The following is a 27801-nucleotide window of genomic DNA, read 5'->3' as shown; positions in this document are numbered from 1 at the left end:
AGCAAGGAGATTCCTCGCTCATGTATTTCGACGATTGCGTGTTTTATATCCAAGCAGAGATGCTTTCACGGCAAGATAACCGCGTGACCGGAACCGGAAGCCACAACCGGAAAATTCAAAAAAATAAATTTTTTGAGCTCGTACATCGGATCTCGGCTCGTATCCCAAAGCAACAAACCGCCCGAGCGACGGCTCGTATCCCGAAAAACTCGTACGTTGGGGCACTCGTAAGCCGAGGTACCACTGTATATATATTTGCATGTGCTGTCTGATTCTCTTCATCTGATAACGTTGATGTTATCTGATAACTTCATCACTTCCGTTTCCGGTCTTGCTGGCGAGGGTTCGTTTATTCTCAGCTCTCCACGCTCTCCATCGAAATCGAAGTTAAGTAATTGTTCCCATTTGTATTTTCGTTTTAACTGTATTTATTTTATGGTGTATATATTGTCTCCCGACGAAGACTTTCGGTGCAAATCTTTCATACCTGTTTTGAAAATCGTGTTAATTCGTGTCGTGTCTTGAGGCCTTGTACAGTGTACACTGTACAACCTTGAGGCTTTGTTTTTCTCTCAGCGGTCCGTCGTTTGTGATCCAATAACTTGTCGTTCTCTGTTTTCCCAGTCTTTTCACCCCATAGCCTACTTCCTTATGTAAATCTCAACTAAAAAAAAACAAAAAAAAAACATTTCCTTCTCTGTTCTCATTCGTTTATTCATTCTTATTCGTTCGTTCGTTCTTCGACCACGTGTTTCTCCCCCATTTCCCCAGATAGATTGTCAAATTTCAACTCGTTATTTTATCGTCCATGCGTTATTGTTTGATTATAGTTAGTTTTGGTTTGAATTTCCTGTAACTCGTAATTAATTAATCGTGTTCTGCTCCTCGTGTGCGGCCTTGTAGTTGTACCACCGTCGGTGTTTGTTAACTTAAGCGTGTTTTGCTTGGCTCTTAGTTTTTTCCCTTCTACCCCGAACATAATACTCTAACGTTCTAAATCCCCACCCCACCACCCCACCCCCCCCAAAAAAACAAAAAAAAACAAAAAACATTTATTTTCCTTTCTCCACGTGTACTGTTGTCTCATCCTGTATTTTCTGTCCAGGTGTGCTGTTCGCCCCGCCCCCATTATCTCCTTGCCATCCACCGTTTGCCCTGTTCACGTGACTCGTGGTGGTCCCTCTCGGCTCTCCCCCCGTTGGTATTTTGTGCATATAAGATTGTTCACGGTTCTGTTTAAATATTATTTAAATATGTTTAACCTTTCCCCTTCAGTGTTTTACTCAGTGGTATTTTACAACACGCTGTTTTTCTTCCTATTTAAAAGGCTTTTCTCAATTTCCTCTCCAACTCATTCCACTTCAAAAAAAAGAAATTCAATATCTTATACGTCTCCCTCACTACATGGTCTAAATTCACATTCATTCCATCCCTCCTCCATCGTTCTGAATCGGATTGCTAACTTGAAAATCACAACAAACCCAATTTGTTTTCAATGTTCGTCTTTCATTAATCATCCACTTTCTAAACTCCCCTCTTGCCCCTCCCATCCAAATCCCCCCCCCTTGCACCTACACTCCTAAACTCCCCCCTTGCCCCTCCACTCTTAAACTCCCCCCTTGCCCCTCCACTCCTGAACTCCCCCCTTGCCCTTCCCCTCCTAAACTCCCCCATTGCCCCTCCCCTCCAAATCCCCCCCATTGCCCCTCCACTCCTGAACTCCCCCCTTGCCCTTCCCCTCCTAAACTCCCCCCTTGCCCCTCCCCTCCAAATCCCCCCTTCACCCCTACACTCCTAAACTCCCCCCTTGCCCCTTCCCTCCTAAACTCCCCCCTTGCCCCTCCCCTCCAAAACTCCCCCCTCACTCCTCCCCTTCAAAACTCCCCCCCAACCCCTCCCATTCAAATCTCCCCCCATACCATTCCTCTCCAATTCTCCCTCCTCCCCCCTCCTCCTCAAAGCTGCCTCCTCCCCACTTCGTCTCCCTTCTATCTCATACCTCCACCCCCCCAACCTTCTACTTTCCTCTGCCCCCCCCCTCAAACAACCCCTCACTGTGCCTCATCCCTACACCATCAAACCTTTCATCCTCCTCATCCTTCCCTTTCTTGGAACTCTTCTGCAATCTCTGACACACTATCAACTGCTCTCCCTACCTCCCGCTCTCATCCTTCATCTTACCCTACTCCTCCCCTCCCCTGTCCTGTACCCGATGCTCCCCCTCTCTCTTCATTAACGGTATGGACCTCAAACATCCGGGGCCTTCGCTCAAACCTGACTGATCTCTCCATACAGGTTGCTTCTGACAATCCAGACTTGTTCTCCTTAACAGAGGCTTTCCTCCTTCAAGATGTCTCCGATTCCTTAATATCTCTTCCTGGTTACTCCCTCCTCCGGCATGATAGACCTGAGCCTCGGCCTGGTGGTGGGGTGGCTATCTTTATCAAAAACTCTCTTCCTCACTCTCCTTGCACTGCCCTCTCTCCTCCTCACCCCCAGGAGTACCTCTGGCTACGGCTTCCTCTCCGCTCCCACCTTTTGTTCATATGTGTTCTGTACCGTCCCCCAAACAGTGATGACTCCATCTACATTTCACTGTCTGACAACATGGACCAACTTCTATCCACTCATCCCAACTCTCTCTTCCTCATATGTGGTGACTTCAACTGTCATCATGCCACCTGGTTGGGTGTGGGTTCCTCTCTCACCAGTCATGGCAGCTCAGCAAAGGACTTCTGTGACTCACTGGGATTGACACAATCTGTCAATTTCCCGACCCGGATCTCAGCCAATGGAGTATCTTCACTTCTAGACTTGGTTATGACAAACTTCCCTGCTAATGTCTGCTGCTCTTCTTCTGCTCTAATCGGTTCTTCTGATCATGTGCTTGTCAAAGTGGACATCTCTCTGGCCATTCTCAGAGAGCCTCCTCAGCGTCGACGAGTCTGGCATTTCACTCAGGCCGACTGGGACGGTCTTCAAGCAGCCATCAATCGTCTGGATTGGTCTCCCATCTCCACTGCCTCTGACATCAATTCTTCCTGGGAATTCTTCCAAAACAATCTGATCTCTCTCATGCACAGATTTATCCCATCTCGCCTTCAGTTGTCTCACCCTTCCTCCCGTCCATGGTACACTGAATCTTGTGGTGAGGCAGTTGCCCTGAAACAACTTGCCTTTGCCTCTTGGAAGGCTAATCCAACTGAAGGCAATCTCAGTTCCTTCCACCAAGCTCGGAACAAGTGTGTGTCTACCCTCAGGAGTGCCAGGAAGCACTATCTCTCCTCACTCAAGAATGAACTCTCAAACCTGTCTCCTTCCTCCAAATCCTGGTGGCGTCTGGTCAAATCCGTTTCTGGTGTTTGTTCCCCCTCCATCCCCTCCCTTACCTCAAATGGCCACACAGTTGACATCACACGTGACAAAGCCGAATGCCTCAACTCTGTGTTTGCCTCAAAATCCTTTGTCCCAAACCCATCTCTCTCTGTTCCCACCTTTCCCAGTCGAACCCAACTGCTCCTGGACTCTGTGTCCTTCTCTCCTGACAAGGTGGAGGAGTTTTTGTCAAACCTCGACTCTGATTCTGCAACTGGACCAGACGGCATCAGCCCACGGGTCCTAAAATCCTGCTCTGCCGCTCTATCTCACCCTCTCTCTGTTCTCTTCACCCTATCTTTTGCTCAAGGTCATCTGCCAGCATCCTGGAAATCAGCAAACATTACCGCTTTACACAAAAAAGGTGCAAAAACAGATCCTTGCAACTACAGACCAATCAGCCTGCTCCCAATTATCAGCAAAGTCATGGATTCCATCATTGCTTCGGATATGAAATCATTCCTCTTCTCCAATGGCTTGATCTCTGATCATCAATTTGGTTTCAGACCAGGTCACTCCACTCTGGACATGCTGCTTCTGCTGTCTCAACAATGGATGGAGGTCCTCAATGCCAAACAGGAAATCAGAGCTGTCTCCCTTGACATATCACGTGCCTTCGATACGTTCTGGCACCCAGCTCTGCTCACCAAACTCTCCTCCTATGGTATCCATGGAAATCTCCATGCATGGCTTGCGGACTTCCTCTCTGGTCGTAGTCAACGTGTGGCCCTGACTGGATTTCTCTCATCTCCCCTTCCTGTTCAGGCTGGAGTTCCCCAAGGCAGTGTGCTGGGCCCTGTGCTTTTTCTGGTCTTTATCAATGATCTCTCCGACTCTCTGGAAAATCCTCTCTATCTCTTTGCTGATGACTCAACTCTCTGCCACTCCACTCCTCTTCCCTCAGATCGGCAATCTGCAGCCTCCTCACTCTCTGAAGACCTGGACAAAATCACAGACTGGTCAAACAAGTGGAACATGTCTTTCAATCCTGACAAATCTCACACTCTTACTATGTCTCTCCGAAAAGATCGACTGGACAACCCTCCCATCTACTTTCTCAACAATCCTCTCCAAGAAGTTCTGTCGCTCAAGCTTTTGGGTCTCACTATCTGCCATGATCTTTCTTGGGAAAACCACATTTCCAAGCTGGCCTCCAAAGCCAGTCGCCGACTGGGCATCCTCCGTCGTGCGAAGTCCTTCCTAGGCACACCTGAGCTCCTCACCACATACAAGGCTTTTTTCCGCAGCTCAATGGAATACTGTTCTCCCCTATGGTCTGGTGCTCCTGCCTCACACTTGGCTCGGCTTCATGCTGTTGAATCCAAAGCCTTCAGAATCATTGGAATCTCCCGCGATGAAGCTATCTCTGAGGGCCTTTCACTCACTCACCACAGGCAGGTAGGTGGTCTTTCTGTCTTCTACCGACTCCTCTCCGGCCTTATTCCCCCAGCTCTCTCTGTGCTCTGTCCCCCAAATATTCCTACAGGTCGCACAAGATCTGCCAGCCACCCTCTGATGGTTAAACTGCCGAAATCTCGGCTCTCTGCTCACCTTCCCTCTTTCATTCCTCTTTTCTCCCGCCTCTGGAACAAACTCCCACACTCACTTCAATCACACTCCTCCCTCCAGGTCTTTAAAACAGCTGTTCACCACCATCTCTTATCTTCCCCCATCCAAAACCTTGATCTTTTCTACCCCCACTAATTCACCCCAGATCCACCTTGTTTAAAATTCCAACTTCTTTCCTGGAAGTCCTGGCAGTGTTCATATGTTTTATACCTCTCCCACCCCCCCCCCCCCCTTCCCATGCCTCCCCCCAAAGCCCTCTCCCTCCCACAGTTCTCTCGATGTCTCCATGTCTCTCGGTCCCTGCTCTCAAATGTTGTGTTTGTGTCCTTCCCCCTCTCGTCTACCGCTCCCGATGGTATTTGTTTTATGTGTCTGTTTGTCTTTCGGTGTGATTAATGTTCGCTCTTTCACGAGCCTCGATGTTGTATCCAAAAAAAAAAAAAAAAAAAAGTGTACTAATATGGTGTTGGAGGTCATACTCCAGCACCATATGCACGTATATGATGGATATGTATATGTTGGAGGTCATATCTGGAATTTAAATGCATAAAATCAGGCTTTTCCCACCTATATTTACACATCGTAACCCACAACTCACAGGTCAAAACAAATTCTACAAATTTACAAAACAAGATTATCTTGGTTGGATAAGTGACCCCCCCTCTCACCCCCCTCCTCCCCCACTTATAATAGCAATCAAAAATTAGCTCAAGTGTAACCAATCACCTTCAAAAGCACACACCAAGTTAATTACCTCCACTTGTGTTAAATAGTAGTGAATGTGATTATTTCAGAATAAAATCAGCTGTTCCTGTAGGATTCCTCCACTGGGTAGGACATTTCACAGCAAAGATTGAACCATGAGCACCAAGGAGCTTTCAAAAGATCTCCAGGATAAAGTTGTGGAAAGGCACAGACAGAGGATGGGTATAAAAATATTTCAAAGGCCTTGAATATCCCTTGGAGCACAGTCAAGATAATCATCAAGAAGTGGAAGGTGTATGGTACCACCAAGACTGTTGTAAAAATCAGTCTTACAACAGCTTTCTCATTCCGAGTTTAATCTGAATCAATCTGGTACAGCATCTAGAAAGTATACATGGCAACCATCATTTCACTTCTCCAATAAGCATTAAGAGTATACATCATATTGGGTACACATAAGCAAGCCTCATGCCAACGGGATATCTCACCTTTTTTTTTTTTTTTTTTTTTTTTTGGTATACTGAATCGAGGCTCGTGAAAGAGCTGACATTTACTTCACAAACAAATCAACCAGACAAACAAAATATATAAAAAGAGGGAACGGAAGACAAGATGGGGGGAGAAGGGGAAGCACACAAACACTTGAGAGGCCGCAACATTTGAGAGCAGGGAGATGTGTGGGAGGGAGAGGGCTTTACAGCATCCCCAATTTAGTTGGAAATGACACCTATAATGTTTTTCTACACTATTTGGTTCCAAAATTAAGTGTGTTTGAACATTAGACTCGGTGGACTGGTGGCCATTTTGGATTTGACCTCTCACCGTCCTCAGAGGTCAAATCTGACTTTCCTCCACATCTGAAAAGAAACCTTATGGTATGCACTAAGTATGTTAGAAATTTCATGCTTTTCTCATAAAATGCACAATTGTTGTTATCCGCTGTACTACTATCCCGCTCCCGACAATGCTTCATCAGCACATGATAAAATGCTATTTTTCCAACTTACAGCAAGCCCTTCCACTAATGCTATCCGGTTAAGGCACTACAGATTAACAGGTGATCACTCACCGGGACATCTTCGCACTTTAAAAGGTGCAGGTCCGGCTTGGTCTGCGAAGGGTCCTGGCAAATTAGAGCTAGTACCCAACCGTGGTCCGCATCCCACACCGCCTGGCTGTGTTGTACATTGTTCAGGTCGAGTTTCTCCAATCGTTCCTGCAGATAGGATCATGCAAGTGGCTTGTTCCCCTATCTTGCATACATGTAAGGCTCCTTACAAACAATTCACCATTCTATCATGTCATAGTATGTGGGAGGGAAGGACGATATGACTATTTGAGGAAATATGGACCCTAAATAATTCGACTATCAAGAAAAGAAGCTTAATGGTAGTGTTTGTAGGGGAAGAGTCAGGTAAGATGAGCCAAGTTTTACATCCTGGATCTTCAGAGTGCAAAATAAGATGCAACTATCGGTCGATGCTTTTGTAATAAAACACTAGCATGGACACGCGGAACGAAAATCCTCCTTTTTGGGCAGTGTATAGACATTAGACAATGAAGCGCTGCTTGGCAAGCTCCTGGAAGTTTATGCTTTAGTAATGTAAAGGTAGGGCCAGTAGTCAGCTGGACAAAGGATAATTTAAAAAATCTTGATCACAGTTCCAAAATATCTCAACAATAAATGAAATGCCCCTACTACTTCGATTGAATGTAACTGGAATAAGTTGAATCATGTAAGAGGGTTAAGTTGAGCCACTGATCAATTTGCACCAACTCCTTTGCTCAACCTACCCTATATCCACCATTTTTTTAAATGACATGCATATGCATTACTAGGTTTAGGGCTGGCAGGATGGCCTAGTGATGGCCTAGTGCTCCATCACCTCTAATCTGTCAAGCCTGTGTTCGAATCCCGACTCAGCTCTAAAGTGTCGTCCCGGTGTTTCACATGCAGAGCGATTCATCAATGAATTGCGACACGACGCCCCAAGTGGTGTTCAACATCCATCCGTCCTCGGATGGACGTTAAACTGGCGTCCCACATGCTGGCATTAGTTGGTGGGCGTTAAAGATCCCATTGTGTCCTTCGCGAAGAGTAGGCGAGCTATCGTCAACACCAAGAGCAAATTCCAAATTCCTGCTCGAACCTTAGTTGAACATCAGTGACCGGGTCAGCTGGTGCGTAAAAAGATTTGGCCCATGCTTCCTCTGACGATTCCCACAAGAACATGAGAATAATTTTGGATTTTGTTCATTTAAGAAGAAAAAGGAGAAGAAGAGTCATTGCTTAGTTGAGGTTGGGAATCAACCCTTTCGCACAATATTCTGTGATAATGAAGGTGTCATCTGACATAAATACGATCTGGGGCTTTACCTGGTAAGAAGGTATTGAAGGAGCTGGGGCTCCCACGTCGATCGGAAGAATGGACGCGACAAAAAGCTGGAATTCATCCGAGTTGCTTTAATCAAACCAAACACTCAGGCACTCTGAAAAGCCCGTTTATCGGGCAGCAATATATATACATATTATCCCGGAGCGTTTGCCCAGGAAAGGCGAGAGGGGGCGTGGCCCAGCGTCCTGGCTGCGGCCTGGCAAGTTGAGGGCGAGCCTGCCCGGGCATGCCCGGGCATGCCCGGGCGTCCCGACCGAAGCCTGGCAAGTTGAGCGCGGGCCTGCCCGGGCGTCCTGGACGAGCCCGGCATGGTGATCGCTCCGCGTCCTTGATAGGTGCAAGGCGATTGTGAAAACCCAGCGGTAGCCGCTACACACGTCCCCCCAGAATCGACTTGCACCGGCAGGGTCAATTTGAGGGGGGTCCTGATGACCCGGCCGAAGCGACCCCTGGTGGGTCGTGGGAGGGGGTCCGGTGTGGTGGTGGGCGGTCGAGTGGGGGGCACCGTGGATGGGGGGCGGCCTCGCCGTGGCGGAAGGGCCACCCGTGGTGGGTGGTCGACGTCCACGTGCGCCGGCTTGAGGCGGTCCACCGCAATCCGGTCCGACCTGCCGCCGATGTCGATGACGAACGACTTGTCGTCCCGTCGCAGCACCCGGAAGGGCCCGTCGTACGGCGGCCGGAGTGGCCCCCGATGTGCGTCGTGACGCACAAAAACATACTCCGCTGTGCGAAGTGCTGGGGGGACGTAGGACTGGGGGTCACCGTGGTGGGATGTTGGCACGGGGGCAAACCGTCGGGCGGCCTCTTGGGGGTCCGAGCGCTGGTGAGCTGCAGACCAGGGACTGGTAGCGTCGGGCACGAATTCGCCTAGGACGCGTAGCGCCTGGCCATAGGCCAGCTCGGCGGTGGATGCCTGGAGGTCCTCCTTGGGGGCCGTGCGGAGGCCCAAAAGGACCCACGGCAGCCGGTCGGCCCAACCGCCGTCTTGAAGGCCGGCCATGAGCGCAGCCTTCATGGAGCGGTGGAATCGCTCGCACAACCCATTTGCTTGGGGGTGGTAGGCCGTAGTACGGTGGAGCTTGACCCCCAGGTTGCGGGCGACCGCGCCCCACAGCTCAGAGGTGAACTGTGGTCTGCGGTCTGACGAGATGTCCGCCGGTGCGCCGAAGCGGGCGACCCAGGTGGCGATGAAAGCCTGCGCCACGTCGGCGGTGGTGGTGGAGACGAGGGGAACGGCCTCCGGCCACCTGGTGGTCCTGTCCACCATGGTGAGCAGGTGTGTGAACCCCCGTGACGGGGGGAGGGGGCCCACCAGATCCACGTTGACGTGGTCGAAAGGTCGTTCGGGCACGGTGAAAGGTGCCAGCGGGGCCTGGGTGTGTCGGTGGACCTTGGCCCGTTGGCAGGCCGTGCAGGTGCTGGTCCAATCGCGGACGTCCCGACGAAGGCCGTGCCAGACGAATCGCGCCGACACCAGCTTCTGGGAAGCTTTCCGGCCCGGGTGGGAAAGGCCGTGGAGGGAGGCGAAGATGCGGCGTTGCCAGGTGACGGGCACGATGGGGCGAGGCTGGCCTTGGGAGATGTCGCAGAGCAGGACAGTGTCCGCGAAGGGGATGTCGGCCAGGCGGAGGCCCGTGTCCGCCGCCCGGAGGGCTTGCACCGTGGTGTCGGTGGTTTGGTCCGCCGCCATAAGCGCAAAGTCCACGCCCAGGTGGACCGCGTTCGCGCTGGCCCGGGAAAGACAGTCGGCCATGGCGTTGTTTTTGCCGGCGACGTGCCGGATGTCCGTGGTAAACTCCGACACGGCGGAGAGGTGGCGCTGTTGGCGGGCCGACCACGGCTCCGTGACCTTGGCCATGGCGTAAACCAACGGCTTGTGGTCGACGAACGCCGTGAAAGGTCGGCCCTCCAGGAGGTGGCGGAAATGGCGGACGGCCAGGTGTAGACCGAGGAGCTCCCGGTCAAACGTGCTGTATTTGAGCTCGTTCGGCCGGAGCTGCCGGCTGAAAAAAGCGAGTGGCTGCCAAACCCCGTTCACCCATTGCTCATGTACGGCGCCCACCGCGTAGTCGGAGGCATCCGTGGTGAGGGCGATGGGAGCGTTGAGCACCGGGTGAGCGAGCAGTGTTGCGTCGGTGAGGGCCTGCTTTGAGCTTTGGAAGGCCGCATCCATTGCTGCGGACCAGGCGATGTCGTGCTTGGCCGGCTTGCCCCGGAGGGCTTCGTAGAGGGGCCGCATGAGTTGAGCAGCGCGGGGCACGAAGCGGTGATAAAAATTCACCATTCCCAGGAATTCCTGCAGGGCCTTTATGGTGCGGGGACGCGGGAACATGGTGATGGCCTCGACCTTGGTTGGCAGCGGCACGGCCCCGTTCTTGGTGATGTGGTGGCCCAAAAAATCAACGGCCGTCGTGCCGAAGTGGCATTTGGCCGGGTTGACGATGAGGCCGTGCTCGCTGAGGCGCCCGAACAGTGTTCGGAGGTGGAGGAGGTGCTCGGCCCGGGACGTGCTGGCGACGAGGATGTCGTCCAGGTAAACGAAAAGGAACGGCAGGTCACGGAGCACGCCGTCCATCAAGCGCTGGAACGCCTGAGCCGCGTTCTTGAGACCAAACGGCATCCGCAAGAATTCGAATAAGCCGAACAGCGTGATGACTGCCGTTTTAGGGACGTCGGCCGCCCTGACAGGTACCTGGTGATATCCCCGTATGAGATCAATTTTCGAAAAAATGACCCGTCCCGCCAGACGGGCGGAGAAGTCTTGGATATGCGGGATTGGGTACCTGTCGGGGGTGGTAGCGTCATTGAGACAGCGGTAGTCGCCACACGGGCGCCATCCACCCCCCGGCTTTGGCACGATGTGCAGTGGCGAGGCCTACGCGCTATCGGAGCGCCGCACGATGCCGAGGTGCTCCAACACGTCGAATTCGGCCTTCGCCACGGCGAGCTTGGCTGGGTCGAGGCGGCGGGCCCTGGCGTAGACCGGCGGGCCCGTGGTTTGTATGTGGTGCTCGATCCCATGCCGTACTGCGACGGCCGAAAACGTCGGCCGCGTGAGGGCCGAGAACTCCGTGAGCAGGCGAGCAAACTCGTTCGCCGCCGGGACGGCGCATGCCAGCTCGGTCGGCGCGGAGCTGCTCAATGTGCATACCAGGGAGCTGAAGGATTCGGCGTTGATTAAACGACGCCGTTGGACGTCCACCAGCAGTCCGTGTGCGCAGAGGAAGTCGGCGCCTAGCAGAGCCATGGGCACGTTTGCGGTTACAAACGTCCAAGCAAAGCGTTGGCCGCCGAAGCAGAGGGTGACGTTGCGCGGGCCGAAGGTGCGGATGGTCGATCCGTTGGCCGCAACCAAGGAGGGGCCGCAAACCGCGGACTGCCTGTCCTGGTCAGAGGCGGGTATGACGCTCAGTTGGGCGCCGGTGTCGCACAGGAAGCGCCGTCCGGACGCTTTATCCGTGATGAACAGTAAGTTGCCCGTGTGGCCGGCGCTCATGGCTGGTAATGAACGCCGGCCCGGCCGTTTCCCGGCCTGCCGAAGGTGCACGGGGGTCGGCATGTCCGGGCCTTCTGTCCGAACCTGGCATGATAGTAACACCACGCTTGGTCAGGTGGAGGCCCCGGTCGTCGTGCTGGAGGTGGTCGGCTCGGTGTAGCGGCCGCCAATTGCGTCGGCAGTTCGGTCGTCGACCGTGCCGGGTGCTCGGGCGCCATGGGTGTTGCGTCGGACGGCGGTGGGTCCCATGTCGCCGCTGCGATGCGCTGACCTGCGGCGGAGATCTTGTCGGCTTCTCTGGCAAGGGCCCGGGGATCTGTGATCGTCGTGCTTGCCAGGGCGAGGCGTACCGGGTTAGGCAGCTGACGGAGGAACAGCTCCCGGAACAGGAATGCCGGAGAGTGCTCGCCGAGCAGTGAAAGCATGTAGTCCATTCGCTCGGAAGGGCGCGTGTCGCCGAGCTCGGGCAGGTCGAGCAGGCGCCGTGCGCGTTCCGCCGATGGGAGGGCGAAAGCGTCGAGGAGAAGCTTCTTAATCGCGCTGTATTTGTCAGCGGCTGGCGGGCTCTCGAGGAGGCTCAGGGCGCGGGCCGCGGTGGCCGAACGGAGCGCTGCTACCACATGGTGGAAGCGGGTGTTGTCGGCCGTGATGCCTCGCAGGGCGAACAGGGAATCCGCCTGTGCGAACCAAACCGCCGCGTGAGCCTCCCAGAAGGTAGGCAGTTTAAGGGCGACTGCCGTGTCCATGTCGGTAGGTCACCAATGAAGGAGCTGGGGCGCCCACGTCGATCGGAAGAATGGACGCGACAAAAAGCTGGAATTCATCCGAGTTGCTTTAATCAAACCAAACACTCAGGCACTCTGAAAAGCCCATTTATCGGGCAGCAATATATTATACAGATTATCCCGGAGCGTTTGCCCAGGAAAGGCGAGAGGGGGCGTGGCCCAGCGTCCTGGCTGCGGCCTGGCAAGTTGAGGGCGAGCCTGCCCGGTGTAGGGGAAGTAGTGGGGGAGACTCAAGACTCCAATGACCGGACACAGGTTTTACAAAAGGTCTGGTTTATTAACTGGTTATTCACTTCATTCCATTACCAAATAATACCGCTTAATTCAATGGACCAGGTTAACTCTTTTCGCATGGTCCTTCTCGTTCGGCCGATGTTCCTCCGCCATTCCCGTCGGGCAGAGGTTCTGATGATGGGCGCTCGTTCGCTCCGTCGAGCAGGAGTTATCGTGGCAAGTCTCCTTGACTCAACGTTTGCTCTGGTTTATATGGACAAACTGGAGTTAATCCCCTGTCCGCTGAACGTTAATCCTTTCTCCGCTAATGCCCCGAGGTCATGCATGCACCAAGTCCTGGCATCAGCTCGCTCCCCTCCTGCTGTCAGTTCCGTTTACCAAACGATAGTGGGGTGCTCCAGCCAGGGGCTGTGACCAGGTGGACAAGAGATTACCATGTGCGTGCACATTCTTGGCATCCATTTACGAAATCGTTACCAGTCTTTACTCAATAAGTTACACTGAGTTACACTTCCACAATTCCCTCATCTTTTTGTTTTTGTTTATATTAACCATTAATCTAAACATCAATATAAGTAAACAGTCAGTCACTACAAGTAAACATCATTACAAGTATAAGTAAATAATCAATCTTTGGTAATCAAATTCCCTTAGGCATACACCGTCATCCTGCAAGAATCACAAAACATCTCGTTGGTCATTGACTCCTTCCATATTGTTCAATCTATTGCATTTGCATCACAAATATCTTTTCAAAACAACACTTCACCATCACCAAGATCCAACAATTTCACTTCATTTTCAAGTTTTGTAAAGCATCTGCACCATCTGGCAAAAAACGTTTGCCTCCACACAAATGTTGACTTTGTTTGAAAGGAAGGGCTGATCACTTGTGTTTGAATCCAGGTATGAAACATTTTCTCCTAATGTCTTCATAGCTCCTGCACTACTTCGTGTAGGATTTCGCTGTTGTGGTAACATTGCGGAGTCATAGACTGACCCTGCTCTCCTTGTAGCATTCTTGCCACTTTTTTGCTGTGAACCATAATGATTCCTTGAACAAGGCCTTCGCCCAGTTGTAGTCGACTTGCCTCCTCCCTCATTATGAGTGGGCAGCAAGTATTGGTGTGACGTTGATTGGCCAGCAAGATGTGGAACAGGGATGCCGGATGCATCCACAATGATGTTGGGACCATGGTGTTCAGGTCATTCATGGTCCATACCAGGAGTGGCCCGCAAAATCGTGCACAGCTGTTGTGAAAAGGCACAGCCATTGGTTTGCAGCTCCATGCTGGCTCCCCGGAAATTGGTGAAGTAATAACATATGTCCCCGCATTTCACAGAGGTTGCAGGTAAAATGTCGTTGTCCTGCAACTTCTGATGTGATGAATGTTCGAAGCCTTCGAACAAGAGTAAGTGATCGCCTTTCTTTCATATGTTGCAGTGTGATCCAGGCAAATGGTCACATAAATTTCCTTGGTGAAGGTAAGCATTCATCTCCAAGTTACACGGGAGAATGTCTTCATCATTCTTTGAGAAAGAGGGTGTATGCCACGATTAACTTCATTTTTTTTTTTAGCCACAAATTTTCTTTCTCGAACTTCTTCCCAATTCCGTTAGCACTCCCTTCAAAATGTGATCTCGTCTTATCCTTATGCTCAGTCACATCTGAATCTGCTTTCCACACACACTGAATCAGATAGGGTATATCTTACCATGAAATCAGCATAATCATGTATATCTTCCGACAGTTTCACATTCAACAATTTGTTGTTTTCCCTTACAACATTCAAAAAGTTATATTCATTTATATGCGTCACACAAATAATATTCAATCAGGTATGTATTTCACTACTAAACTAAGAATAGCATCCACAATTGCTTTCAGGTTAATATAGTTCAAAAATTAGCTTGTGCAGGTATTTTATCACTATTCTAAGAAAATAAATTGTATATGATTACAATCACAAACAGGAATATCTAATTCCAAACAAAAATTTTCCCAAACCAACAAATTAAGCATAATGTATTATTACCATAATTCCTCCACTTTTTCTTTTCCCCTTTTTTTTTTCTAACAGTGTGTCACTCGTGGTGATATGAGTTCACTGATATTGTGATTGACACAACTCATAACATTGTCGTTATGCCATTATCTTAATTCTACTGTTTATGTCGCCATAAAAGTCTTCCTTTTCTGGTTCCACATTTCTTTCCTCATTTGTCACTTCATGCGTTATCATCGTGTTGTTGGTTACCTTATTCAAACACACCGTCACTAAGGCTTTCAAGCAAGCCACCACTAAAACAATTGCCAATATAACTACTAAACCAACAAACACGTCTGCTACTCCTTGTATATATTCATACCTATGACATAGTTATATGTTGATGACATTCAACATTATATACCAAACTAACAAGCTTCCTAAAAGGTAAATAAAGAAAATCCCTTAATATGTAACATAAATCAGATTATTTGTCTTACCCTGATCCCCCTATCTCCCGGGGTTGAACTCAATCCCCTGATCATGAGTGTAGTTGTGATACATTTTATTTATTTTTTTCACTCATGTTGTATTAATATCAGCAGGTAATTGTATGTCATGTAGGCAAATAAATGTCACTATCCCAAGTAGGAATATCACATGTTGAAAATGTAATGTTTATCAATGCAAGGGGTGTTAAAATGTACTTCAAATGACTGTAAATCACGACTATCATTTATCTGCCACTGAATGTTCTGCTGGGCTGCTAGGTGCAGCCTTATTTTCTGTGGGATCGTCCACCTTAGCCCCATGTGCTTGTTTGCAATGAGGGGCATGAATCCAACTTTCTATTTTGGGTCCATATATTATTTTTTATTTTTTTTATCAATCTCCTATGGTTTATCATTTCGTTCCAAGATACCGCAACCAAAGGTTTTAACCAAAGCTCTACCAAACTATTTCCAATTTGAACAAAAATGCCAGTGAAACAATGATTCGAAGAATTAACTTCAAGGGGTCAATAAATTTATTCTATAGCCAGATCTAATTTTCCCATCCAATAGTTTGCCTTGCCACATGTCATATTATAACACTTTAATAAACCTTCGAAAAATGTTTCCCATCTCAACAAATTTCCTTTTTTTCAAATAGCCATGTGTAACTTACGTATTTAACTACAATTTCCTCTCAATTTGTTTGGCCTAACTGGCCGCAAAAGTGGCTGCCAGCTTGCAGTACCGTTTTTTATCTACCAAGGAAGTGTTCGTCCACATAAGACCTCTACCAAAATGTTGTTTGTAAAAACAAATCTGGGATTTCTGATGACATGGATGCACACTCTCAGGACATTTTCAGGCTGCTGTTAACAATCCACTACGATAACTTAATTCCTTTACCCACAATCAAATAATTAGTACAAATTGAGGATATTATCCCTATCACATTCTTTTATAGATTCATTATGTTGGATCTAATTTTTTTTCCCAATAATTTTCCACTGCTGTAAGTTAGAACAATAGCTCTCATAAGTCTTTGTAATATCTCACTTCATTTACCCAGCATCGAAGAATTTATTTACTATCCATTCCCATCTGTTAACCAGTGACTTTGTTTGAACTCCAAAACTTAATTTGATGAATCCCATGTGTACAGCTACCACTTATTGAAACCCATACTTTTGTAGAAAATATCCAAGTAAGTGTTTTTATTTTAAACCCCCTTAACTGTTGCTCATCCATTTCTATGCACCCAGTGAGTACTACTGACACCAGTATGCCAATATAGGTGTGCGAGTTTAACAAATGTGTTGCAGGTGCACGTGACATCGCGTTCTGAGTATAAATAACGTAACAGCGCGTTCATGTCTGCCCCTTGGTTTAAGATTCACAATGCATTCCGTTTTAAAACTCACAATAGTTCAAATCAGCAAGATTTTCTTTACTATTTTCCCATATCATCTATGCCTAATACACATCCATACATACAGCACAATTTATATGCTGATAAAATTCAAGTATATATATATATATATATATATATATATATATATATATATATATATATATATATATATATATATATATAAATCCGTGAGCAGAGTATTCTGGGAAGTCAGTGTAAGACCTCTCCCAAATTTGGCTAATTTTGTACTCCCTCATTTCTTTTTATGAAGCTCATATCCATAAATAGCTGTTATTCTCATATAAATTCTATCAAAATGGAATCCCCAAATTACTCACAATTTTACTATTAATTAATGGCTGCTCATAACCCAGCACATCAAATCTTTATATTCCATCTCCCTTGACAAAAGAGATAATGTTCATAATCAAATTATATTTCTATTTTATTTTACGGATTCTCTGCATATTCAATCCCATCCACATAAAACTATCCATTTCCAGACAGGCACACTGTCGGTGTCAACAATCTTGTAAGATTGATACACAAAACAATAAAAAACACTAACATTGACACACAAAAATACACACACACATGCATTATGCGTATTTGTTTGCGTTGGAACTATTATTTACAGATCAAGATGGGTGTCAATTTTATTTCAATTTCATAAAATTTGTCCTTCAATTTTAGAAATGCTAATACACAAATGGACCAAAAAGTTTATTCTTAGAAAACCCCTATGATGTCACATTGAAATTACCCTTTCAGTTCCCACAATAATTTATCCAAATTTGACTACACACCCATTTACATGTCAGTCGACCACTGACTTATCAATCATGCGGAACACTAGTCCGAAATTCCCACCTGATCATCATGTGACCCTTGTCACTTGGTTTAAAAAATTTGCAAAGCAATTGTTCCAACTTTGTAAATTTAAAATTGTGTGCCCAACATAAAAGATCCAATTTCGGCATGTGATCAATTAATTACTAATTTGCTTACAAGCAAAAGAAAAAAATGAATAATTCTTGCTCCGAAAACTTTTCAGACCCAAGAATCATCGACAGTTATTCATGTTTGTCCAGTAATCTAATTTGTTGAGGCCAATCGTCATTTGGGATTTGTCGCAATGAAGGCCTAATCATTGTCTGAGGTATCGGTCAGCACTGGTACCCTTGATCTTGGTTTCCCCTATTAACTTGTCTTCCTTTTGGTATACGGGCATCCTCTTTTCCAATGTCCCATCCGTCCACACTTGAAACACCGGTTTCTGTCGTTGTCTGATCTGTGCACCTGTGCACTTGTATTGCTGGGCTGCATCTCTACATCCCTGAGTTGCCACTGCAATCTCTCGTTATCTCCTGTAACACGAAAAAATTCTCTGTACCGTCCTTTTTGGGGAGACAACTGGAAATCAGATGGGACAACTGTCACTTTCATTCCTAATTTCGAGGGCAGTTGTGCATTTGTCTCCTCCACTGTATCCTGTATCCTTTTTATTTTAAGTTCTAGATCCGTTATCCGTTCTTGCTGTTCCCGTTGTCTGGATTCACCATCCCAAAGATGGAATGCAAGCCAGTCTACCGTTAGATTCTGTCTCTTCCTGGCTTTCAATCTTTGTTCCAATCTTTCCAATCGACTTCGCTCAAATGTACCATCTCTTGGAAACTCCTCATCATGTCCCTTTGTCCACAACTACCAATTCTCGACCTGCCTTATAGCTTCGGCACCATAACGGTCGTACATATGATGTGTACAAGTACCTTTTTGTGGAATCTCTGGTTGTCCTTGTGTGTTCTTGCAGGCTCCATTTCCCATTCTGCCTTTTATCAAAGTAGCGTTGGATGTGTTGTAGTTTGTTCCTCTAAAGCTTCACTCGTACCTCCAGGAAGGATCTCTCCACCTGTTCAAACGGTGATTTCCAGAGAATCTCCCTCACCTGTGGCTTTTGCACAATCCAATCTCACAGATCAGTATTTGCAGATGAGCCGGAGGGTCAGTATGAAATGGGTGAATCCTCAGGTGTCCGCTCTGTTGACGGGGAAATCACACAATGGTAACCGCACATATATATCTGTATATAAACTCACCACCTTGCTCAATTTTCCAAGGTTGTCTTCACATTGATAATATCTCACAAAGATATCAAAGCTTCTTTCTTGAGACCGCATTTTCATCAATCAAACAATCAATATATTCAATTCAATTTATTCAGTTCAATTTATTCAGTTAAATTTATTCAATTAAATTCAATCAATTAGATTCAATCAATCAACAATTCAATCAATTATTCAATTTCAATTAATTCATCAATATTCATCAATAAATCAAATTAATCATTTTGGATGACTCCTTGCATAAGCCCTTTCCCCAATGATGTCAGGACAGGTCCATCCATTGACTGAGATCGAATCTCATCGGTCGTCACCTCTGGTTCGTACCTCATGTCAATTGATGAATCACCGTCCTGTCCTAGGGTCATATCTGACATATTTCCCCACTTTGCCTGGTCTCCACAAATTTTCTTTGCAACCACTAAAGGCAACTCATCCTTCATTCCTGAGACAGCCAACATGGATGGCAGATATTAAAGTTCATTGGGAAAAATATCTCATCATTTTTCTTTTAATAGTACCCAAAATCTCTTGGCAATATAAATTTCGTAAAACTCCTGAAATAAGACTGTAACATTCCTTCAATCATGCTAAATTTTGAAACTCCATCGCTTGTAATACCCAATTTATCCCATAGGGCTTGAAAGTTCTTTTCCAAGTTCGTGCAATCATTCTACATTTGAACCCTATGATATCATTCATAATAATCATCATGATTTTATAGTCATGGTCCTATCATAATCATCTATTTAAAACGAACATTTCCTTTATCACCACAGCTATGTGGTATAATCAACAATAGAATAAAACTGTACATAGCAACAGGCTACCTCATGGCCACTTAGTATACCTATTGACAATAAGTCATAACAATATCGAATAATCATTGAACAATTCAAAAATCGCTTCCACTGCTCCAGCCGCAGCATTCGTCATTTTGTCTGCTCATCCGCATGACCAAAACGAAATAAAGGGAGCTCAACCATTACACAGCGCTTTTAATGGCGCATGCCATAGGACCTCAACGCAATTTCGACTCGGCCAGAAAACGAGCAAATTTTGCAGGATGTTAACTGGAATTAGCCGTGAAAATATATCCAAAATACACAAAAATACCCACCCACAAAAATAAACAACAAAACCCAAACAAAACCAAGGTCGACCATATTACACAATTAAATTACACATTAAATTATTCATTAAATTACTCATTAAATTACTCATTAAATTACACCATTTCAGCATCGTATTGATTGCTGAAATGTTCATGGGTTTGAACACACCTTAAAAGAGGTATGCTTTGCGGTTTTGCCCACCTACCACGTTTAATTAAATTACATCCTTTCAGCATCGTATTGATTGCTGAAATGTTCATGGGTTTGAACACACCTTAAAAGAGGTATGCTTTGCGGTTTTGCCCACCTACCACGTTTAATTAAATTACATCCTTTCAGCATCGTATTGATTGCTGAAATGTTCATGGGTTTGAACACACCTTAAAAGAGGTATGCTTTGCGGTTTTGCCCACCTACCACTTTTAATTAAATTACATCATTTCAATTAAAAAAAACATCGCTTCTACTGCTCCAGCCGCAGCATTCGTCATTTTGTCTGCTCATCCGCATGACCAAAACGAAATAAAGGGAGCTCAACCATTACACAGCGCTTTTAATGGCGCATGCCATAGAAACTCAACGCAATTTCGACTCGGCCAGCAAACGAGCGAAATGTTGCAGGATGTTAACTGGAATTAGTCGTGAAAATATATCCAAAATACACAAAAATACACACCCACACAAATAAACAACATTTATTCCGTTCAACAGAACAAACATTTCCTCTATCATGACATGCATGTCTTCAAAATTATATGACCAAGAGAAAAAGTAAAATTAATTAAAAACTGCGGGCAGTGATGATCCGGGGACCATACCGCTCCATCCTGATTGGACGAGTGCGTGCTAGAGTCGTTAACAACGACAGTCCAGATCCGATTGTTCAAAATTTCAACTCAATCGATCGAAAAATGAACGCAGGGATGCATTTTAAAGGTGCAGTGGCACTAACTGAGTTGCCACGAATATGGCCACGAAATTGCCAATATGGCCATCACAAAATATTTTCCTTAATCAATTGGCTCATAGCATAACCAATCTGCAAGTATTTCATCCGAAGATGTATCTCTGAGGACTTTTAATTAAATAAGTCATTTATAAATCAACGAGTTAATTTATTAAATGATTAATCAATAAATCAAAATTTTCCTTGACAGCCACATCACTTGGTCATTGTCATGTCCAAATATCAGCTTCCTTACTCAAAAGGTGCCTGAGTTAATGTAATGTAATTACTGCAATAAGATTACTGCAATTACTGTAATGATTACTGTAATTACTGTAATTACCGGAACTGTAATTACTGTAATTACCTCAGGTAATTACTGTAATGTAATTACTGTAATTTAATAAGAAATGTAATTAATTAAATAAGTACTTCCTTAATCGCTAATAATTAAATAACTCGTGAATTCTTATCCGATCCACCTAACATTTGAGTGTCCCCAAAACGTTGGAGCAAAACGTTGCAACAACGAAAGTGAAACGTTGTGGCGACGTTGTGGAAACGTTAGCAAAACCCAACATTTGAATGTTCCCAAAACGTTGGAGCAAAACGTTGCAACAACGAAAGTGAAACGTTGTGGCGACGTTGTGGAAACGTCAGCAAAACCCAACATTTGAATGTTCCCAAAACGTTGGAGCAAAACGTTGCAACAACGAAAGTGAAACGTTGTAGCGACGTTGTGGAAACGTTAGCAAAACCCAACATTTGAATGTTCCCAAAACGTTGGAGCAAAACGTTGCAACAACGAAAGTAAAACGTTGTGGAGACGCTGTGGAAACGTTAGCAAAACCCAACATTTGAATGTTCCCAATTTATCCCATTAAAATCCCATTAAATCCCATTAAAATCCCATTAAAATCCCATTAAATCCCATTAAAATCCCATTAAAATCCCATTAAAATCTTCAGACAAACCACTAGCAATATTATTCCTAGGACTAAAATTACCAGGACCATTATCAAACATTTATCAAAAATATTAGGACCATCATCAAACCAATGAATGACTCAATCCTTTAATGACTACATCCAAACCCAGACATTTTGAGTTCCGTAACTTTAATACTTCAAATTTTCCATTCCTTCCCTTCCTGATCCTTAGATGTAGGGATGGGTTCTTTTTAGGATCATGTTGCATCGAGCATTATTTTCCAAAACAGTGTGAACATTAAACCACACCATTACCTCTGACGTCCCACCATTTACACCAGCTTTCCCATGATGTCGCGATATGACCCCATAATCCCACAAAACTCTTCGTTGCTTTAACATCCAATACGAAAATTCTCATTTAACCCGTTCAAAGAACGTCCATTTCGCAAAATCGAACCAACCACAACCTTCGCCATTAATATCTATTGTAAGCGTGCCGAATCAGTAAGCATCACCCCTCCTATGAGCCTCAACCAGAGGGTGGTTGTTACTCACAAACACTCGTCGCTAGCTGTTCCATTGTCTGCCGATTCCCACTCTGCTGCCGATTTCCACTGAGCCATCAGAGTGGAATTTGGAATTTTTTATTTCTCTGAGCTCATGAAAGTGGTGACAATGGGTGGTCTGCCATTGCTTTCCCACAAAAGAATCTTTCACCTTTCAATAAAATATTTGTACCAACCAAATCTGCGAGTATGGGGCGCAGAGAAAATACACAAAAAGCAACAGCCCTGGCTTTGCTTCCTGGAAGCTTCCTGGAAGCTTCCTGCAAAACGCTTTGCTTCTCGCAAAACGTCCGCCAATGGGAACTAGAGGGAGGGGAGGGAGAAGGAGCGGGAGCAAGAGACAGGGTGCCGGAATGGACATGAGGGACAATGAGGGACAGTGAGGGAGTGTTGGTATGCAATTTTCATCCAATCGCCATCTTTCACAATAATTCTGGACCGGCATGAGGTGGGGTTGTCTGTCATGAATTTATTTGTTGATCGAACGAGTTTTAGACATGGCGGGAAAACTGAAAAAAAAATTTTTCTCTCCTCCACCCCTTTTTTTTTAATTTTTTTTATTTTTATTTTTTACTTTGGACCCACGGCTTTCGTCCTACACAATTCCGTTTAATTTGTCTAAATCCGACCAGTCGTTCCAAAGATATAAGCCGTTTTGTCGCAATACCATAAATTGGAATGAGGTAAAAATATATATATATAAATATAATTCCATTTCCCAGCTCCCTGTCGCACGCCGAGCAAGTCGCGTGCTTTGAACAAGTGGAAAAAACAAACAAACTACTTTACACGTGTACGGGTGTGTAAACGAGTGTACCGGCCTTACACGACTTGGAAGCAAATGGTCGCATGGTGCACGCATGCTCCGTTTGCTCCCAGGTCACAGTAAGGCCCTTAATGACCAGCGCCGACCTGGTGCATTTTATTTAGACAGCGCAAAAAATACGTATTTACAGAAATCATTTAGAAAAACACGAATAATAGCTACAGTCGTTTATCGAAGTACCATTCGTGATGGGTCACGCCACCTATATCGCGGCATCGGTGCGCAAGGAACCCCCAGGACCACCTTCTCCCCCATGTATGTACAAGACTATTCCCAAGTTCGTAAATCATATTGGACAAAAACAAGACACACTCACCTTTTAAAGACTTGTTTGTGTACAATTGATGTCAGCGGTGCCTCCAAATTGTAGGGGAAGTAGTGGGGGAGACTCAAGACTCCAATGACCGGACACAGGTTTTACAAAAGGTCTGGTTTATTAACTGGTTATTCACTTCATTCCATTACCAAATAATACCGCTTAATTCAATGGACCAGGTTAACTCTTTTCGCATGGTCCTTCTCGTTCGGCCGATGTTCCTCCGCCATTCCCGTCGGGCAGAGGTTCTGATGATGGGCGCTCGTTCGCTCCGTCGAGCAGGAGTTATCGTGGCAAGTCTCCTTGACTCAACGTTTGCTCTGGTTTATATGGACAAACTGGAGTTAATCCCCTGTCCGCTGAACGTTAATCCTTTCTCCGCTAATGCCCCGAGGTCATGCATGCACCAAGTCCTGGCATCAGCTCGCTCCCCTCCTGCTGTGAGTTCCGTTTACCAAACGATAGGGGGGTGCTCCAGCCAGGGGCTGTGACCAGGTGGACAAGAGATTACCATGTGCGTGCACATTCTTGGCATCCATTTACGAAATCGTTACCAGTCTTTACTCAATAAGTTACACTGAGTTACACTTCCACACCGGGCATGCCCGGGCATGCCCGGGCGTCCCGACCGAGGCCTGGCAAGTTGAGCGCGGGCCTGCCCGGGCGTCCTGGACGAGCCCGGCATGGTGATCGCTCCGCGTCCTTGATAGGTGCAAGGCGATTGTGAAAACCCAGCGGTAGCCGCTACAGTATTATCACTTGATAACGGTCATTTCTTGAAACAAAGAAAGAACGTGAAAAAGTTTGTTTTCGTAAAACTTTCTTAACTTCAGGCCCTATAGGCAGGAATTGCAACAAAGATTTACTGAATTTAAGAAACTGTAGAGGGTGCAGCTAAATCTTGCAACAATTTAGTTTCAACTTATATATGGGAGCTCATCTCACCTCACTCTACGGGAGCTTACATTCATCACATGCAGGGCAAATACTAGTAGACATCAGTACGATCTTATAAGAATTACAAGGACATTGATATACTAGTGGGGTCACCCGTGGGAATCCCACGGGCATGGACGTGTGTGACATTTGGACATCTTGATTTAGATGCTGCACATTAAATTTGACAAAATGGTGACTGGCAATTCATCAGATCCAGAAATGGTGTAATTAACACAATTTATTTATTTCACATAATATGTGACACCTCACTCCTCTCCACCTGACACTCTCCTCTCTCCACCCTCATGCCTCTCCAATCCCACTCCTCCTCACACTCCCCTCCAATACCTCCTCACACTCCTCTGCAATACTTCCTCACACTCCTCTCCAATCCCTCACACTCCTCTCCAATCCCTCACACCCCCCTCCAATCACTCCTCACTCTCCTCTCGAATTACTCCTCACTCTCCTCTCCAATCGCTCCTCACTCTCCGCTCCAATCAGCCCTCACTCTCCAACTCCTTGCTCCTCACTGTCCAACCCCTCGCTCCTCGCTCTCCAACACCTAGCTCCTCGCTCTCCAACCCCTAGCTCCTCGCTCTCCAACCCCTAGCTCCTCGCTCTCCAACCCCTCGCTCTCCAACCCCTCGCTCCTCGCTCTCCAACCCCTTGCTCCTCGCTCTCCAACCCCTCACTCCTCGCTCTCCAACCCCTAGCTCCTCACTCTCCAACCCCAAGCTCCTCGCTCTCCAACCCCTAGCACCTCGCTCTCCAACCCCTAGCTCCTCGCTCTCCAACCCCTCATGCCTCGCTCTCCAACCCCTCGCTCCTCGCTTTCCAACCCCTAGCTCCTCGCTCTCCAACCCCTAGCACCTCGCTCTCCAACCCCTAGCTCCTCACTCTCCAACACCTAGCTCGCTCACCAACCCCTAGCTCCTCACTCTCCAACTCCTCGCTCTCCAACCCCTCACTCCTCACTCTCCAACCCATCGCCCCTCACTCTCCAACCCCTCGCTCCTCGCTCTCCAACCCCTCGCTCCTCGCTCTCCAACCCCTCGCTCCTCGCTCTCGAACTCCCCGCTCCTCGCTCTCGAACTCCTCGCTCCTCTCCAATTTCTCACTCCTCTCCAACCCCGAGCTCCTCACTCGCCAACCCCTCGCTCCTCACTCTCCAACCCCTAGCTCCTCACTCTCCAACCCCTAGCTCCTCACTCTCCAACCCCTAGCTCCTCACTCTCCAACCCCAGCTCCTCACTCTCCAACCCCTAGCTCCTCACTCTCCAACACCTCACTCTCCAACACCTCACTCTCCAACCCCTCGCTCTCCAACCCCTCGCTTCTCACTCTCCAACCCCTCACTCCTCTCCAATTTCTCACTCCTCTCTAACTCCTAGCTCCTCACCCTCCAACCCCTAGCTCCTCACCCTCCAACCCCTAGCTCCTCACTCTCCAACCCTTAGCTCCTCACTCTCAAACCCCTAGCCCCTCACTCTCCAAGCCCTAGCTCCTCACTCTCCAACCCCTAACTCCTCTCCAACCCCTCGCTCCTCTCCAACCCTCCTCATCGTTGTTGCAGCAGCATCCTGTGCGAGTCTGTGATCACGTTCGTCAAGGGTCTCGTTCTCCTGTCTCGTTCTTTTTCTTGCTGCATCCTGTTCAAGTCTGCATTGACGTTCGTCGACGGACTCGTTCGCCCGTCTCATTCGTTTTCTTGCTGTATCCTGTTCAAGTCTGCGTTCTTCATCGACCGTCTCATTCATTTCGGAAATGGAAGTTTCCACGCAACGCATGAATTGTCACGATCCTCAAGAGGAAGTGTCTCGTAATCATCAAATGACAAATGGCAAGTAAATTACATTGTGAAAATTAAAGATTTCAAATGAACCTATTTAAAGTGTATGCGCACATAACTAATAAAAAAAAAAACGAAGAAATATCTCTCCGTAATTTACTGAAACATATTTTACTTCGGATAATAATGTTGAATGAAATAAGAACGAAGAAATATATGTCGTTTTTGTGACGACTGTCATCAAAAGAAAAAAGTAATATATCTTAACGGAAAAGAAAAAGCGAATTTTTAATATATGTCGACATTTTCCCCGACTGTTATTTTAGGCGGTGTATTTTTGTGTATCATCGTGACGCGATTTTCAAAAATATATCTCTGCATTTTCCCGTGTGTGCGTGAATGTTCTCAATTATTTCTGCACCGAGTCTAAAACCATCGATAAAAATTTAATCAGATGGTGAATTCGAGATAAAATTGTGAGGGTGACTCAATGAATGGGCTTTATTTTACAGGCCTTTGAGAAATCATTTCGTTCTATAAACGGAAACTTTCATGGGATTCTCTTCCCGTTTTTTTTCAACCGAGTCTAAAACTATGTTAGCGACTGTTAAAAATGAAATGATATATCGAATTAGAGTTAAAATAAACCTGTGTGAGAGAGAAAGACAGCACAGGCCTAACTAAACAGGCCTCAAAGCTATTCGAGTTAATAAAATGGTGGATATTTGTTTACATGAAGCCTCTCCAAGAATGGGTGGAGCTACTCTGTAAACGGAGTAAGCCACACCCCCGGACAGACAGACAGACAGACAGAATCACCGTAGCCTATTATAATATAGACAATGGGGACACGTAGTGTGTATATGTGGATGAAATATGGGATTTGGACTTGGGTTCCCCAAATCAAGAGCGAGGGGTTCAAATGGAAATGCAAAATAGATCAACCAAGGTGGGAAATAGAAAAGTACATAATTAAATTGATATATGTGGGAAAATTACACACCCATACCAGGAATCATACCCACATTCTCTGGAAAACCGTACCAGTGCTCTGCCATCTGAGATATCTGGACGACCCTGACTGAGCATGCATTTTTCCCACACATTATTTAATCCTGTTAATCTTACTATAATTCACCAAATGTCTGTCTGTCTGTCTGTCTGTCTGTCTGTCTGTCTGTCTGTCTGTCCGTCCGTCCGTTCCCAGGTACCGCAAAAACCGCTGAACCGATCGCAACAACATTTTGGGTGGGTAATCCTGGGACCCCCAGGAGTACAATAGGCTATATTGTTTTTCCAATTTTCCCAATTTTCCAATATTCCAGTTTTTCCAAACATGATGGAATAATATTTACTGATATGAACAGTGATGTGGCTTTTATTGAAATTCTACAAATACTGTTTAGATTTGGATGATTTGCGTGTGATGTGATTTAACAGATGTTTATATAAATCGTTTGAAATAAAAAAGCCTTCAATTTCTGATATTTTGCCTTTTCATTTAGGCCTCCCAATTGAAGCCCCGCCCATAGGGTGGGTACCGTTGCTAGTTGAACTAATTGCGTCACTACGTCCCCAGTGGTGTCTATGATAGAGGACATGGATTTGTTCCCTCTCCCCCCCCCCCCCCCCCCCATTGGAGGAAGACCCTCTCATGGTCAGGCCGTTGGTGCTCCTATGGTTGGCAGCGAGTGCCCCGGAAGCATTGACGGAAAGAGAGTGGCAATCATATGTGTGGGGAAAATTGCATGCTCAGTCAGGGTTGCCCAGGTAGCTCAGATGGCAGAGCACTGGTG

At 46.5% G+C, this 27801-nt stretch overlaps 1 protein-coding gene across 1 annotated transcript in view; it reads right to left on the bottom strand.

Moving 5' to 3' along the window:
* Positions 1-27801, bottom strand: part of LOC137423113 (epidermal growth factor receptor kinase substrate 8-like) — a 240726-nt gene that overhangs the window by 146833 nt on the left and 66092 nt on the right. The window contains exon 4 of the mRNA XM_078774688.1: positions 6719-6865. Coding sequence (XP_078630814.1) covers positions 6719-6865 — 147 coding nt within the window. The remainder of the gene's footprint in view (positions 1-6718; positions 6866-27801) is intronic.

This window comes from Myxine glutinosa, chromosome 3 (genome assembly GCF_964187855.1).
Source record: "Myxine glutinosa chromosome 3, kmMyxGlut1.1, whole genome shotgun sequence".
NCBI classification, from domain to species: Eukaryota; Metazoa; Chordata; class Myxini; order Myxiniformes; family Myxinidae; genus Myxine; species Myxine glutinosa.
The sequence above is the reverse complement of the archived record's forward strand: the minus strand, read 5'-3'. Positions and strand labels throughout refer to the sequence as shown.